This window comes from Conger conger, chromosome 8 (assembly GCF_963514075.1).
Source record: "Conger conger chromosome 8, fConCon1.1, whole genome shotgun sequence".
Lineage (NCBI taxonomy): Eukaryota > Metazoa > Chordata > Actinopteri > Anguilliformes > Congridae > Conger > Conger conger.
In genome coordinates this window covers 57,531,184-57,546,183 of record NC_083767.1, presented here as the reverse complement: position 1 = coordinate 57,546,183, position 15,000 = coordinate 57,531,184, and the positions used below count along the sequence as shown (strand labels likewise).

At 45.3% G+C, this 15,000-nt stretch overlaps 1 protein-coding gene across 4 annotated transcripts in view; it reads right to left on the bottom strand.

Moving 5' to 3' along the window:
- sorcs2 (sortilin-related VPS10 domain containing receptor 2) overlaps window positions 1-15,000 on the bottom strand; it is a 304,931-nt gene that overhangs the window by 133,973 nt on the left and 155,958 nt on the right. For all 4 annotated transcript variants that reach the window (XM_061250798.1, XM_061250794.1, XM_061250795.1 and 1 more), the window contains exon 3: window positions 9,246-9,345. In XM_061250798.1, coding sequence (XP_061106782.1) covers window positions 9,246-9,345 — 100 coding nt within the window. The remainder of the gene's footprint in view (window positions 1-9,245; window positions 9,346-15,000) is intronic.

Sequence of the window (15,000 nt, the reverse complement as noted above, 5' to 3'; positions counted from 1 at the left end):
CAGTTCCTCGTTCCTAAAACCTTGCGCTCTGCCGTTAGTGCGGTTTGATTGTGCAGCCCTGATTGCACAAAACCGGTTCCCTGGGATACGAGGTCGCCTGTCTCCCAGTCATGATCAATCCATCTCTGAGCACAAAAAAAAAGAGCCAGGCTAGGGGGGCCTGGTAGCAGTTAGCAGGGGAGGGATGTATAAATAGCTTCCATTGTGTCATTAATATTTATGAATATGTTAGTGGAGGATTTAAACCCCTATAGATCAAAACCGCACGACATAGAGGAGCAGCAGCAACAGAAAGGGAGAAAAAAAAAAAACCCACGCCGGAGCCTTGGGTTTAATGAGAGACCTTTAACCGTGTCATTCTGCCTTCCGTGGGAAGAGGCGACCGCGGGGAGCGCTTGTTCCATACCTCGTTATTACGGTTCCTAAAACCACGCTGTCAGGTTCACGGGGGTCCCTGTCGAGTTACATATTGTTTTCGTTCAGCCTACATTCTGACCGTGTAATTACGGCTGTTTGTTAGATATCTGGCCACCGCCAGATTCTGAGGCTTAAATTAAGTTGTTTATCGACAGCTAGGATAACTCTGAGGTCTAAGGTAAGAGGTAAGTTAGCGTGAAGATCTGGCTGTAATAGTGCACAGTGGTGCATATCCTTCTGCTAGTACGTTACGTTACATGTGTCATTTGGCTGACGCTTTTAACACATGTAAGATCCACACAACAGCTGTGTGGATCTTATCGTGGCTACTCCAGGGATCAAACCACCGACCTTTAACCCTTCGGCGTTAAAACTGCATCACTTCTCTGTGATATAGAACTGCAGGACAGCATTGGCTAAGACAATCAGCAGGGAGGTTGTTCCAAGCATGTTGGAGAACTTTCCACAGTTCTTCTGCAGATTTTGGTTGGGTCCTTGCTTCTGATCTCAGACAGCTTTGATCAAGTAGTCAATTGCTTCAGTAAGTAAGTTGTTTTTTAAACAAAAATGTCTCTGTAAAATTAAATCTTTTGGAAAATGGATATCTGGAAATCTCAAATGTGTTCTTTTATACTAGCACACAAATAACATAAACATACATATCATAAAGTCTAGGGTGCCTAAGACTTCTGCACAGTATTGTATCTCAACCACGATGATGCATAGTTAATAGTAGCACTTCAATTCCATATGCCGTATGTAGATTCTCGAGATCATGTGAAATGAGCGTCAGTAACATGTCAACAATGTCTCTGTGGACTCGCAGCGAGATTGTTTCAAGTGCCGTACCTTTCAACTGACATTCAAAGCAAATCTACTTCATTACTGTGACAGTGTATGGTGCAAAGGCGCAGACCACGGAAAGCAATGGCAAGCCCATTTTCAGTGGGGAAATATTTGTCAAGGAGATGTGATGCTTTGCGATGAAAGGGCTATCCTGATCAGTCAGTGTCATCATTAGGCAGATATAGACAGACTCACCTTTGCTACCTGCTCTGTACGACCCGTAATGATGATTATTAATGGCTATTAGTGAGGACATTTGCAGCAACCAGCCTGTATGCTTAGCATACGCACACACGCACACACACACACACACACACACACACACACACACACACACACAAAAGCAAGCACACACACACACTTTTTTTCTCCTCTTTCAGTTGTATGCTTGAGGGACCAATCATCTGGATGCTGGGTCCAAGTCTAAAATTGAATTTCTGTGGTCGACTTGGCAGGCTACAATCTGCGGGGGTGTTATAGAGAGATTAATACCTATTTTTAGATAATCCTAAAATTAGACAAACGAGAGAGTGGGCTTGATTTTTTTATCAGAAATCTCTTATCTATCTACTATCTATCTACTATCTATCTATCTATCTATCTATCTATCTGTCTGTCTGTCTGTCTGACTGCCTGTCTGTCAGTCTGTCTGTCTGTCTTTCATCTGTGGCAACGCTGCAGTGTTTTTCTACCTCTTAATAATATTTAGTTAACCCTTTGAAGAGTAGGTTTTTTTTAAAGTGTTTTTTTCTAGAACTCTTTCAGTGCTTTCAGCGACCAGTAGTGATCGGTACATCGGCAATAGAATGTTCTGGAAAAGAGTGGCTCAAGAACAGCCCAAGTTCACACACACCGGAGTCCAGAAGGTGCCAAATCATATGCAGAAGGTTCCAGAACGCTTTATAATGCTTTTTTAATTTTTTAATTTTTTTATTATTATTATTATTATTATTATTATTATTATTATTACTGTGTGTAATTAATGGCAGCTGTTTTATGTCGCATCGTGTTGCTAACACAAAAAAAAGCTAGCAGAAACGGCAGCATTTGTCCGCTGCGGGGGAGTTAATGAGTGGGCTAACACAGGGCTATAACTGGACACATAAGTCCCCTATGTAGGAATGCCCGAAGCTGGAGGAGGGATAGGTTCAGAGCTGCTGGGAGTCATTGACATACAGCACCCATACCTGAAGGGCATCTCTCCCATGACATGGCACCCTGCGCCCAGCTTCCCTGGCTCATGTCCCCCCCTGGCTCTAGACGGACCCTCTGGACGGGAGTCCACAGAGCTCTCTCTCTCTCTCTCTCTCTGAATCTAATGTCACTCGCCCCCTTGGGGGGACGAGGGCCCGCAGAAAGGCAAAATCACCAAGCACGAAAAAAAACACCCCCTCCAATGACAGATCAAAAGTAGGTCACTGCACAAAAATGCTCTGCCACACCCACCTCTACCCCTGCCCTGTCCTGGCATTGAAACAGTGGTGAGGTCTGTGAACACTGCAACGCTTGCCACACCTCTTGCAAGAACACACACAGCACCTCTCCCCACGTCAAGGACCAATCAACCCCATTCTACCAAAGAGCAAGAGACTGAACGCCACACCTGAAACCTGACTGAAGCCATTTCTTAGTGGTACAGTCATAGCAGTAGTAGTAGAGGCAGTAGTAGTAGTAGTAGTAGTAGTAGTTGTAGTAGCAGTAGTAGTAGTAGTAGTAGCAGCAGTAGCAGTAGCAGTAGCAGTAGTAGTAGCAGCAGTAGCAGTAGCAGTAGCAGTAGCAGTAGTAGTAGTATTAGCAGTAGCAGTAGCAGTAGCAGTAGCAGTGGTATTATTATTATTATTATTAGTAGTAGTAGTAGTAGTAGCAGTAGCAGCAGTAGTAGCAGTAGCAGTAATAGCAGTAGTAGTAGCAGCAGCAGCAGTAGTAGTAGTAGTAGTAGCAGTAGCAGGATAAGTAGTAGAAGGAAAGAGGAAGAAGGAAAGCAAGAAGATGATGCAGCGATTTGATGTGATTGGACATGACAGTCTCTTGATCTGAAAATTAAAAAATCACAAAACAAAATCGCAGGGAAAAGGGAGGAGAAGGACAGGATAGACGAGTAGAGAGCACGGGAAGAAAGGAAACCAGCAAAGAGAACAGGGCAGTGCAGGAGCAGACCTCAGAGTACAGGGGAGGGGAGAAGAGGGCAGGCAGGGGTCAAAGCAGGACTAACTAATGTCAACTAATAAGTGCAGGAGAGATACATTCTCCTTTGAGGGAGAGTATGATGTGACTTTTGGTCTGAAATTAGGCATGTACTGTCTGTTCTTTCACACATCGCCTATCTGGACATCTCTGTTGTGCATTAGTTTGAAAGGGGCTTACAGAAACAGGCTTGTAGCCACGGGGTAGCACTGTTAGCCTGTGGTTCCCTTTGCTTTTCCAGAGATTGATTTATGTGGAAAATTGGGTCAGGCAATCAATGCACATCAGCGATGACACTATCCACTGATACTGACCATGAGGTGAAACATGTGTCCTAGGGCAGCACAAAAACAAAAAAGCAAAAAAAAAGGCAGAATAGAGATAGCATGTTTCTATTGTCTGCCTAAATAACATAGGCGAATACTATGTCCTGGATATGTTCTGGATTGACCCAAAAGCGTTATTCAGAAATATTGTATTCTTTATTTTCCTATTGCTTCAACTATGGAGATCAGAACTGTTGAAGCTGCTCCTACTACTACTACTCATACTACTACTAGTACTGCTGCTACTACTACTACTGCTACTCATACTACCACCACTACTACTACTACTACTACTGCTACTGCTGCTACTACTGCTATTGCTGCTGCTACTACTACTGCTATTGCTGCTGCTACTGCTACTACTACTACTACTACTCATGCTACTACTAGTACTGCTGCTACTACTACTACTACTCATACTACCACCACTACTACTACTACTACTGCTACTACTACTACTACTACTACTGCTACTGCTGCTACTACTACTACTACTACTACTGCTGCTGCTGCTGCTACTACTACTACTACTACTACTACTACTACTGCTGCTGCTGCTACTACTACTACTACTACTACTACTGCTGCTACTACTGCTATTGCTGCTGCTACTGCTACTACTACTACTGCTGCTGCTGCTGCTACTACTACTACTACTACTGCTGCTACTACTACTACTACTACTACTACTACTACTACTACTATGACTACTGCTACTACTGCTACTACTACTATGACTACTGCTACTACTGCTACTACTAATACTGCTACTACTGCTCCTACTACTACTACTATTAGTAGTAGTAATAATAGTACTAATAATTATTTCAATATAATATTTATAGTATGATTGGGTTTCCAAGCGAGAGATGGAAGCATGGGTCAGTACAGCTGTCCAGAGTAAAACTATCCTCCACGTCTGGCCCTGCACTGCAAACACTGGACCCTGTGGTCTGACACCATCTTCTCTTCTCACATTAATCAGGTTCCCCTGAGTCTAAAACCACACTCTCATCAACAGAACAAAACGAAACAAACAACAACAACGAAAAACTACTCCATTGAACGTTTAACAATCATTAGAAAACAATCTTTAGAATTAGAGTGAGATTGCGATTCTCTAGAGCAGGGATCATCAATTCTGGCCCTCAAATCCAATTCCTGCCCAGGTTTTTTTTTTCTTTTCTACTCTGTAATCAACTGAACATTGAGTGCTACCGATTGGCCAGGCTGTCTTCACAGATGACTCCAAAGTAAAGACACGATGGAAAACCAGCAGTTCTCGGCCCTCGAGGATCAGGATTTGATCCCTGCTCTCGACCCATTTGCTGATTCTCCAGGGAGCTGCTGCCCAGGACACAGCAGCACATGCGCATGGGTTTCAATCCCGAAAAATGTAGAAACATAACTGCTGTACCTGTGCCAAGTTTGATAGCTTTTGTGATTGTACGCACAATCCAAGTAACCCTGTGCTAATAACAGCTTTTAAACTGCAGCGGTGTACGACACTGTTTGAGTCTGGGAAGGTGAGAAAAAAAACATTCCCCACAGCATATAGTGCCTGACACAAGAAAGGCCTGAGTGTGATCGCATATGCTTTGAATTATTACTGTGCCACGCTCGACTATAGTACTACTTTATCTTATTCAATGCAGAGGCAGAAAGGAAGATGAAAGTCAGAACGATTTTCCACGCGCGCGTTATCACGGAGCCTGGGAGAGAGGAAACGGGGGATTAGAAAGCGTTACGGCCAGAGATTCCTCCGCAGCCACAAGCCAATCTGCAGATTACCAATCCGAGAATCTCCCGTTGTTCAAAAAATACATTCTGTCCAGGAGTACACTGTTTTACTTAATGTAAATTTTAATCTTCTGACTTACAATGTTCTGTCTGAAAGAAAAGCGCGTCCGTGCGTGTAGCACCCACACGCGTGCCTGTGTGTGTGTGTGCGTGTGTGTGTGTGCGTGCGTGTGTGTGCGTGCACGCATGCGAGCGTGTGTGTGCGTGTGTGTATATTCCGTTCTGAGAAACGGAGAGGATAAAAATGATATACAGAGACAGTGCGAGAGAGAGAGTCGGAGAGAGTAGGAACGATTTGCGGGATGACACAGCAGGTATCAGATTCACTTTAAAATGGTATTACTCAAATTCAAATCTTCAAAGACTCCCCATCGAGATCTTGCTTTCACCTTCTACTCTGAGAGCTGTCCACAGCCCTCACTCCCCTGAAAAGCCTCTGGCTTTAAACAACCTGCTCTGTTATTTAGCTATTTATTCTGCAGGGGCCTCGTGTCTACCAGCACATATCGGCCAATTCATTACACTGAAGGTTTAGCAGATTGACTCACGTTCAAGGGCATTGTACTGTAGTTTTTCATAGGGGAAAAAAAATAAGTTTACAGTTAGCTGTGACATGGCTGTTGTGTGGTCAGTACATAAAACTGAGTTTTATTTTTGAAGCATTTATCGATTTCTTTTTCCAGAAAGACAAATTCCTTTTTAGTTCTGCCTAGATATATATATTTTTTTTAAATGATACCAGACAATGGCAGAAATCTTGGGGTTGAAGTGCATTTTTGTTCAGGGAGTTCCTGTTTTGCATGAAAACTACTATCTTCGACAGTAAGATTTGGCAAACAATATTATACGAAAATGATCACAGATGTCATTCTGTTTGGTGTAGAAAGAAACCCTTTGCGACTAATGATTAAAAAGTAATATGAGCCTCATACATTTGCAAATATTAAAAATGTCTACAGATATGTGAGCAACTCAACTAGCTTGACAAGTGTACCAAAGGAATTCGAAGGCCTTTAATAATTCATAAAAATCTCTTTCAATCAACCCAAGATGATGTTATGAGTGGGACAACATTCATTTAAAACTCCCTTTATGCTACTTCCTCTATCAGCATGCATATTCTTAATAATATGGGCCTATAAAATATAGAAAAATGAATTCTGTCAACAATGGCCCTACTACTGAGAATCAAGCCTGGGAAGATGGACATTTTAAGAAGTTTAAAAAGCCTGCCACAACTTCGTTCAAGTTGACTATTCAGACAAAATGCTGAAATGCTAGAAATTACATGGCAGGGTCTAACAAAACTCCTGAGGGAAGAGAATCCATATCTTGCAAGGGCAGCATGTAGTATACGCATGCATAAAAAAAGCCATTAAATATTTAACGATTAATCATGTATGAAATAATTAAGTGGACACATATTCCTTCTCATCTGTTGTGGCTCAGCAGCACCAAAAAATGGACTGAGAAAAACAGGCATTATTTAATACGGGCTAAGAATAACAGCACTTTTTCGACCACTTCTGTTCCAGACTTCATACTGTACCAGACCCTCCACCTCCGCACTTCCACACGCGTGTTGCGTGTGTTCTATTTCCAGCTTCGCTACACGCTTACTGTATTCACCAGTCAGTCCGAGCGAGTTACATAGTGCTTCTCATGCTCTATAAGAAGACTTTCTTTGAACAGTAAAGATAGACGCGCATACACACAAACACACACACAAACACACGTGCGTGCTGTCACCACGGCCACCAGTAGCGCATGTTCATTTATGGGAAGCATCACAGTGAAAATATAACATATTCTTTTTTTCAGTAACTCTATTGATAACACATCCTTACACAAATGTATACAATGCACAGAAGGGCATTACAACACCTTTTGGTACATGGGCATGTGATAACAGCAAAATATGGAACGGCAAGAGGACCAGGCAATTTTTATTTCAATATTTTAAAAACCGAATTATCTTTCAGTTAATTTACTTTCCTTGTACTCAGAGTTATTTCGGAATAGAGAGAGTTTTTCTATGACTGCTATTGAACAGATTCATTTTTTTCTCTCAATAACTGCTTGTCCAAGCCCTATTCTTTCAGACGTTGGCAGACAAAAGAAGTGAAATTCTGTCACAGGAAATTAATGACAATCTTTCCACCATGTGCAGAAGAACACAAGAACTGCCTGGCTTCTTTAAACAAGAAACAGAGATTCATAAAAGCAAGCCAGACACTGATCTATAGAAGTGTTCTTAACCGATTCAGATTCATTGATTGCCTCTCAACCTCCTCTCGATATCTTAGGAGGAATTTACAAAGTAATTAGAGAAAAAAATCTTCCCTGGGTATCTATTGTAAAAGCTACACATTGTTCAACTTGGTGAATAGAGGTTGTTCCTCTGAAAGACAAGGGCATTGGAGAATTCTCATTTTTCTAATCTCGGAGTCATATTGTCTTATTGTTCACGCACCAGCGGCACCAGCAGCCAATGGGCAGCGAGGAACAGGTGTTCTGGATTTGGATCAATAGCCTTGGACTAAATAGGAAGGTCCCATCTGCCAGGCCCGCCCTGACTGGTGACACTAACTGACATGAAGAGGACTAAGTGGGTATTTCTCTTCATGCCACAGAGGAGCGGAGGTACCTGGACAGAATCCTTAAATGGTAGAAACAGAACAGGGCATGTCACGTTGTAGTGGGAAAAAAAGAGTGTTAAAGTGAAAAAAAACGCAAGTGCAAGTCCAAATCTAGCCCAAAACAGAGGGCGGTTCAGTTGTAAAGCAGATAGGGTTCTGGACGCAGAGATACCATCAAAGGAACATTGAGGTGTAGCGACTTAGGTATTTGGGGGTTCGTAATATATCCTTCTGCTCAAACAGTGTCGAATTGGTGAGCCAGTTCCCTGATGCACACTGAAAACCTTAGCTTTAGCGTATCAATAAAATGAGAGGGGAAACTCTTACAGTGTAAGCCCCCCGTCTGTCAGTAGAGATTACGAGGAGCCCCCTCTCCGGACCTTCAGCTAGCCCGTGCTAATGGGTTCGTCTCGGCGAATCACGATAGCGTCTAGCGGCCCACTTGGAAATATATGGAAATGGAACTTCTCCCCCCATCCAGCTCTATCATCCCGCAGGGAAATTAGCCTCCGATTCCCAGGCAATTAGTGGCAGTTGATGTCGGGCCCAAAGATCTCACAACTGAGCCGGGGGATTGAGCGCCCAGCGGACAGGCTTCTGAGAGTTCTGGATTCATCCGCTTCAGAGGCGGCACATCGCTTAGTTTGGTCTCAATGGGGCCACGGGAGACGTGGGTTCATCAGTGTGTGTGTGTGTGTGTGTGTGTGTGTGTGTGCATGCAAAACTGGGTGGTGGTGCATTCGTGTGTCTACGTGCATGTGCTGTACGTGTGTGCGCAGATGAATGTGCCTGTATGGTGGTAGTCTTCGGACCTGAAGATCTAAGGACAGCTCAGCAACACCGTTGTGTTTGCGCGTGTCTGTGTGTATGACTTTTTTTTTGCGTAATGTGTGCAGAATTATATTTGCATGCATGTACATTAATGTTTATGTCACACATAGAAACACCAGAATAAAAGTGATCGCATACCATCCCTTGCTTTATAAAGAAAAAAAGCTTTGAAGAAAATCACTTTTTTCCAATCTTCTCCTACCTTTTTCTTGTTGGTGGGACAGATGTAGAAGTTGGTGACGATGATAGTTGTCCCCGGCATCAGGTTGAGCTTGGTGTAAGTGGTCCCGTAATCGCTAGACCTGAGGAGACACAAACAGACAGAGCTGAAAATGGCAGGCGGCGCCATTGCGGGGACCTCAGGCTCGTTTTGTCATTTCGGACTGCGTTTCACGACGCTACGCTAATGTCCCGGGGAGCTCTTCATTTCCCCTCTCTCTCGGGCGGGGGCGGCCGAGGTGAGTTCGGGCCAGGAAACGAGGGCAGTCACAAACAGCAAATGGGCACTCAATCTCTACAGTACACAGACCGCCTGATGTGGTGGGATCAGTGATTACGCCGCGCCTGCACAGAGACAAAGCCCACGGTCAGAGCTCAGGAGCGAATGGCCCGTGGATTCATGGGTTTGAATACCGAGCGAGACGCGGCATCGAATGCAATGTGCGTCTGGATGCTGCAGAACTCTCCTTACACACAGCATTAACAGCAGTCTATTCGAAGCCCCAACTGATGTCTGAAATGTGAAACCTGTATCCGGTACACTTACAGTACGGTATATTCTGATAATATACATAAGTAGGCATTATTATTTTGGTATTATTTTGTTTAGAATTTCGGTGTATATTGGTATATAAAACCTATTGGTAAAAGTGGAAAATGTTTATACAGGCGCTCATATGGCAAAAGGTCACAACAGAGAAAGTACCAAACCATGGAAAGGATCAACACAGCAAGTCAACGTCAAACTCCATAGTACGGCATCTGTTATACTTGCCAATGATAGTATTGCCCGCCATTTTAAAAATGAACTGGACAGAAAATGAATTACCCCGTGTTACTGCAGACTGATAAGACGGAACCAGCACTGATCAGCTCTGTGATCCATCCAATGAAACCGACTGCGTAAACAACCTAGTCAACGATAAACGATTAGACAACACAAACAGTAGCCAGCTAACAAAACAGGGGGGTGAGCAGCATATCTCTGTGTTTGTGCCCTGCTGCAGTGGCAATGCAATAACCATTATCACCAGAATCCACAGCAGCGTGATCACTCTGCCATTTACAGGACTGCTATCATTTTCATTAAGTTAAATGATAATGATAAAGGTTATTTTGAGCTGGGAAATCGCAGGCCGCCTGCTCCCTCTGGAGTCAGCCGTTCACTTTCCCATGTTTCCGGCCATCTCTCGCTGATTCTGAACTCACTTTTAACCACAAGCACCCATTCTGGTACTTTTCTCTGTCGATAGCTTTTGTTTGACTGCGAAAGCACAGCCATTGTGTACGCTCTTGATGGCGCTGGACCGCTTGGCACGGCGCCTCGGCGACCGCCGTGGAAACCGAGCGGCTGTCCGTCAATGTGAAGCCGTGTCACTTAACGCCGCTCGCCATTTCAGCGCGAAATGGATCCACGCGAGACAGCCTCAGCAGGGAAAATAACCGCTGGTGTACAAATAAAAAAGGCATACACAGTGTTTTCGCAGTGTGACACGGATGTGAGAGGTAAGGAAGGCCTCATAACGCCGAATCGATCGCCATTTCTCGAGGCTCTGCTACGTGAAACCAAACCGAGGTAATTAACGTCTTTTTTTTTGCGCATAGTTGCTAAGTGACAGAAAGAAGCAGAGTTTGAATGGGCTGACCGCACAAACAGCGTTCGGGGTTAAGAGGCACTGTGTGGAGTGAAAGAAAGGAGGGAAAAAGGTTCACTTGTGTTAAATGTGAGACAAAACCACCCGGTCCTGATACCAGCACCACTCAACACAGCTGAAATCCAGAAACCTTTATTAGTGGTTATCACACACACACACACACACACACACAGCATGGGCATGACTGTAGAAACCCTGGTCCCCGTAAAACAGCCTGATCCACTAAAGCAGTGCTGGATAGAGCATGTCTCTGAGGCACAATAATGGTTATTCCTGTATTGGGTCTCGACACAGCCAAAACACAGAAACCTGTATTAATGATGACCACTCACACACAACACACAACTGGAAAAGCCCCGGTCCCCATAAAGCAGCCAGATGCATTAAAGCGGTACTGGAGAGCATGTCTCTCAGGTGCCATAATACTTATTTTCGTATGTAATATTTTTCTTGGGTCTCCACAGTAGAGTGCACCCTTATAAAACAGGGATCATGAAATCACGGTCCTTGAGGACAGAGAACTGCCAGCTTTCTACCCTCCCTTTACCTGATCATGTGTGAAGACTGATTTGTGGGACTAGTTGTTCAGTTAATTGCCTGGAAGAACAGAAAACCAGAACTGGATTTGGATTCGAGGGCCAGATTTGAGGATCCCTGGTATAAGAGAAGTGCTGTTCGGAGAGGCCCGATAGGCCAACTCTGAGCACCTCTAGCCTGGGTGATGGGCAGAAAGCTGACAGGCCAACCAGATCCTACCATCATCCATCCAGACAGACCAGCCATGTGTGCAAGGGCCAGGGGCACAGAGGAGGGAGGGAGAGATAAAAGAGGGGTTCAAGAAGGAGGGATGGAGAAAAGGGGAGAGGGGGTGGCAGGGAGAAAGGGAGTGACAAGGACAGACAGAAGAAGGAGAGCGGGAAAGAGAGAAGGAGAGAGAGCGGTGGGGATATAGGAGGGAAAGACTAAAAAAAGAGAGAAAAGCAGGAGGGTTGCATGAGAGACTGAGACAGGATTGACTGAGTGGAAACGCTCAGAGATTTTCACTTCAGAAAGCCACGCGTCAGTGTACGCCTCATCCCACAGCCGTAATCGCATACAGGTACAGTAAATGGGCAAAACACCAGCTTTCATACAAAATAATTTGTTTCAGAAAGGCATAAGCGTAATGGAGTCTGCCGACAACTTCAAAAGACCGTGACCTTCAAGTATAATGGAGACACGGACGTGAATTTAAAGGAAGAACTCCCTGCAAAATGTTTTTGTGGAAATAGCGTAAAAGGCACAATCCAGTCTACTCTGAAGCGTATTCAGACCCTGTCAGCGTTTTCCCTCTCCTCCCTACAATATGAGAGGCTGACAATGCCACAGACAGCACACCCTTAACATGGTTTTAAAACTTTACTCTGGTGACCTCCGTACTGGTGAAACTCTACTCTGACCTGCGCACTGGTGTTGTGTGAAGAGGTCTCGATCCGTCTCTCGCCAACACTACAGGTAAACAGAGGCATCGCAGAGAACAGCAGGTGGAAAGCAGGTTGTAATAAAGGTGTGCCGGCTCCTGGATGGCTCATTCTGTTAAGGTACTGTCCTGTGGTACATGGAAGAGCCTCACCACCGCAGATCGATTCCGGACAATGCCAGTGCTGACTGGCTGTTAGCTCCACAGGGTATGGGGAAGGTTCAGTCAGTTAGGGGTCTGCGGTCAGCACTCTCTAGCGACACCTGCTGGTAGACTGGGCACCTGTGCACTGCATGTCAAAGCCGCTTACGAAAGGTCTTCCTCTGACTCCACTCTGCCAGCTCGGCTATGGTCTGTGTTATGGAAAGAGGCAGCTGGTGACACCGCATGTTTCTGAGGAGATTCTGTCTCCTGCTCACTGGGTTTCATTAAGCACCCTCCAGCACTTTTTCCCAGAACAAGGATGGATGATCCTGGGTTGAGCCAGGAGCAACCGACAGAGCCAGCAACTCTGCAGGTGGGACAGCCATCAGTGTCACCAGCCAGGGAAGCCGGAAGCTGGGTTTATCCTCCTCTCAGAGCGCAACAGTGACCTCTGTCTGCGTCAGCTGCGCATGAACAGTTCTGCCCGGACGCTGCCACTGACCAGCTCACCAGCTGGACTGAATGGAGATAGCGACCCCCCCTTATGACAACCTTCATAAGTTAAAAATGGGTATATATTAAAAAAAGGTTTTCGCAAATCTACATACTATAGTCACTGCATATCAAGTCTGGCCAGGGAACCCCCTATAGTACCTACGGGGTTGCCCAGTTGAAAACCCAGGGCTTAGGAGATGACAGAGGACAGAGGAGATTTCAACATCAGCAAATATATTCTCCACCTCTTCCCCAGATTAGATCTTGCTCAACAACTCATGCGGCATATCTGAATAACATGAACTTTCAGAGACACGGGTTTGCACACCGTCTCATCCCAAATAAGACAGAAATAAGCCCTCCACCACTACACCGCAACCTCATTCCAACATGTAACAAAGGCTTTAAATAAGGCATTATAAAGTCTTAATGACTGCATTATGCAACATAATAATATCCCCTTGATCCGATTAATCAGAAGTTCAAAAGGGTATGCAAATGTGTCACTAAGAAGGGGGGTTAGGGTTGACAGCGAGGTTATAAGGGGCGGCCTGTAGCGTAGTGGTGAGGGTAAATGACTGGGACACGGTCGGTGGTTCTAATCCCGGTGTAGCCACAATAAGATCCTCACAGCCATTGGGCCCTTGAGCAAGGCCCTTAACCCCCACATTGCTCCCCGGGCGCTGCACTGGGGCTGCCCACTGCTCCCACTGACTAGGATGGGTCAAATGCGGAGGGTAAATTACCCCATGGGGTTCAATATTATATAAGGTATATTATTATATTATTGCAGGGCGGATCATTTATTGTGACTAGACCAGGATTCGAACCACCTCCCAGTCATGTATCTTAACCACTACGCTACAGGCAGCCCCCTGCATCGCTCCAGGGGAGGAGGACTGTCTCCTGCTTAGCTTAATCAACTGTAAGTCACGTTGGATAAAAGCATCAGCCGAACGGCATGTAAGTAAGCTGTACGCGCTCTTTGTTTTGGCTTGGGCGTGAGAGGAGAAAGGGAGCACTGTGCGGCAGCACGGTCCTGAATGCGGTGTCTGTGTTCGGTACGCTCCGGCCCGGCTCTCTGCCGCCCTTTGTCGGCGGTGAAAAGGGGGGGGGTGGGGGGGGGGCGTTCTGAGGAGCCGCGGGGAGCAGCCGAGGCGCCGGGAGGTGAGACCGGGGACAGCGCGGGAAGCGCGGGGGAACGGCCGATTGAGCTCCGCCGGTTATGAGCGCTGTTCCGAGGGGCTGCTTCATCAACCCCCCCCCCCCCCCTCCCACACACCCCCTCCCGACGGGGCCGGGGGGCAGCTGAGGTGAGCCAGGCCTGAGAAAAGCCCAGGGTCTGACCCTCTTCTCCGAGGATGAAAGGTAATGAGTTTGGACACCGAGAACACAATGTAACAAGGCCCACACATTGTGTTCAATGGGGGGATAATTATGTGATACACTTCGGCAATGTGAATAAAATATACACCCACCGAGCACTTTAGTAGGTACACCAGCTTGCTAATGAAAATATTTAATCAGCCAATTGTGTGGCAGTAACAAAATGCAGAAAAACCATGCAGACGTGGTCAAGAGGTTCAGCTGTTTTTCAGACCAAATGTCATCTCCGATCTCTGAACACACAACGCGTCAAACCTCTCAAGTGGATAGGCTGCAGCAACAGAAGACCAGTAAGTCAAAAAAATATCTAGAAAAAATACTAATAAAAAAGTGTAAATGACATGTAATATTTAGCATGCAGCGTGAACCCCCCCCCCCCCCCCCAATCCATTAGCCCAATCTATTTCTGCAATATGTGTCAAGTTGAACAGTAGGGAACAGCATTGCACAGACAGGTACTGTGAATTTTCAGTTTTGTAGATATTCAAGTTTGGTAGGGAGGAGGGTTAACTGCACACCCACAACATCTCTAGAAGTTTGATGAAAAGTTAAAAAACTGTAAAACTAAAAAAATCACAATTAAAAAAAATCCTGTCTTT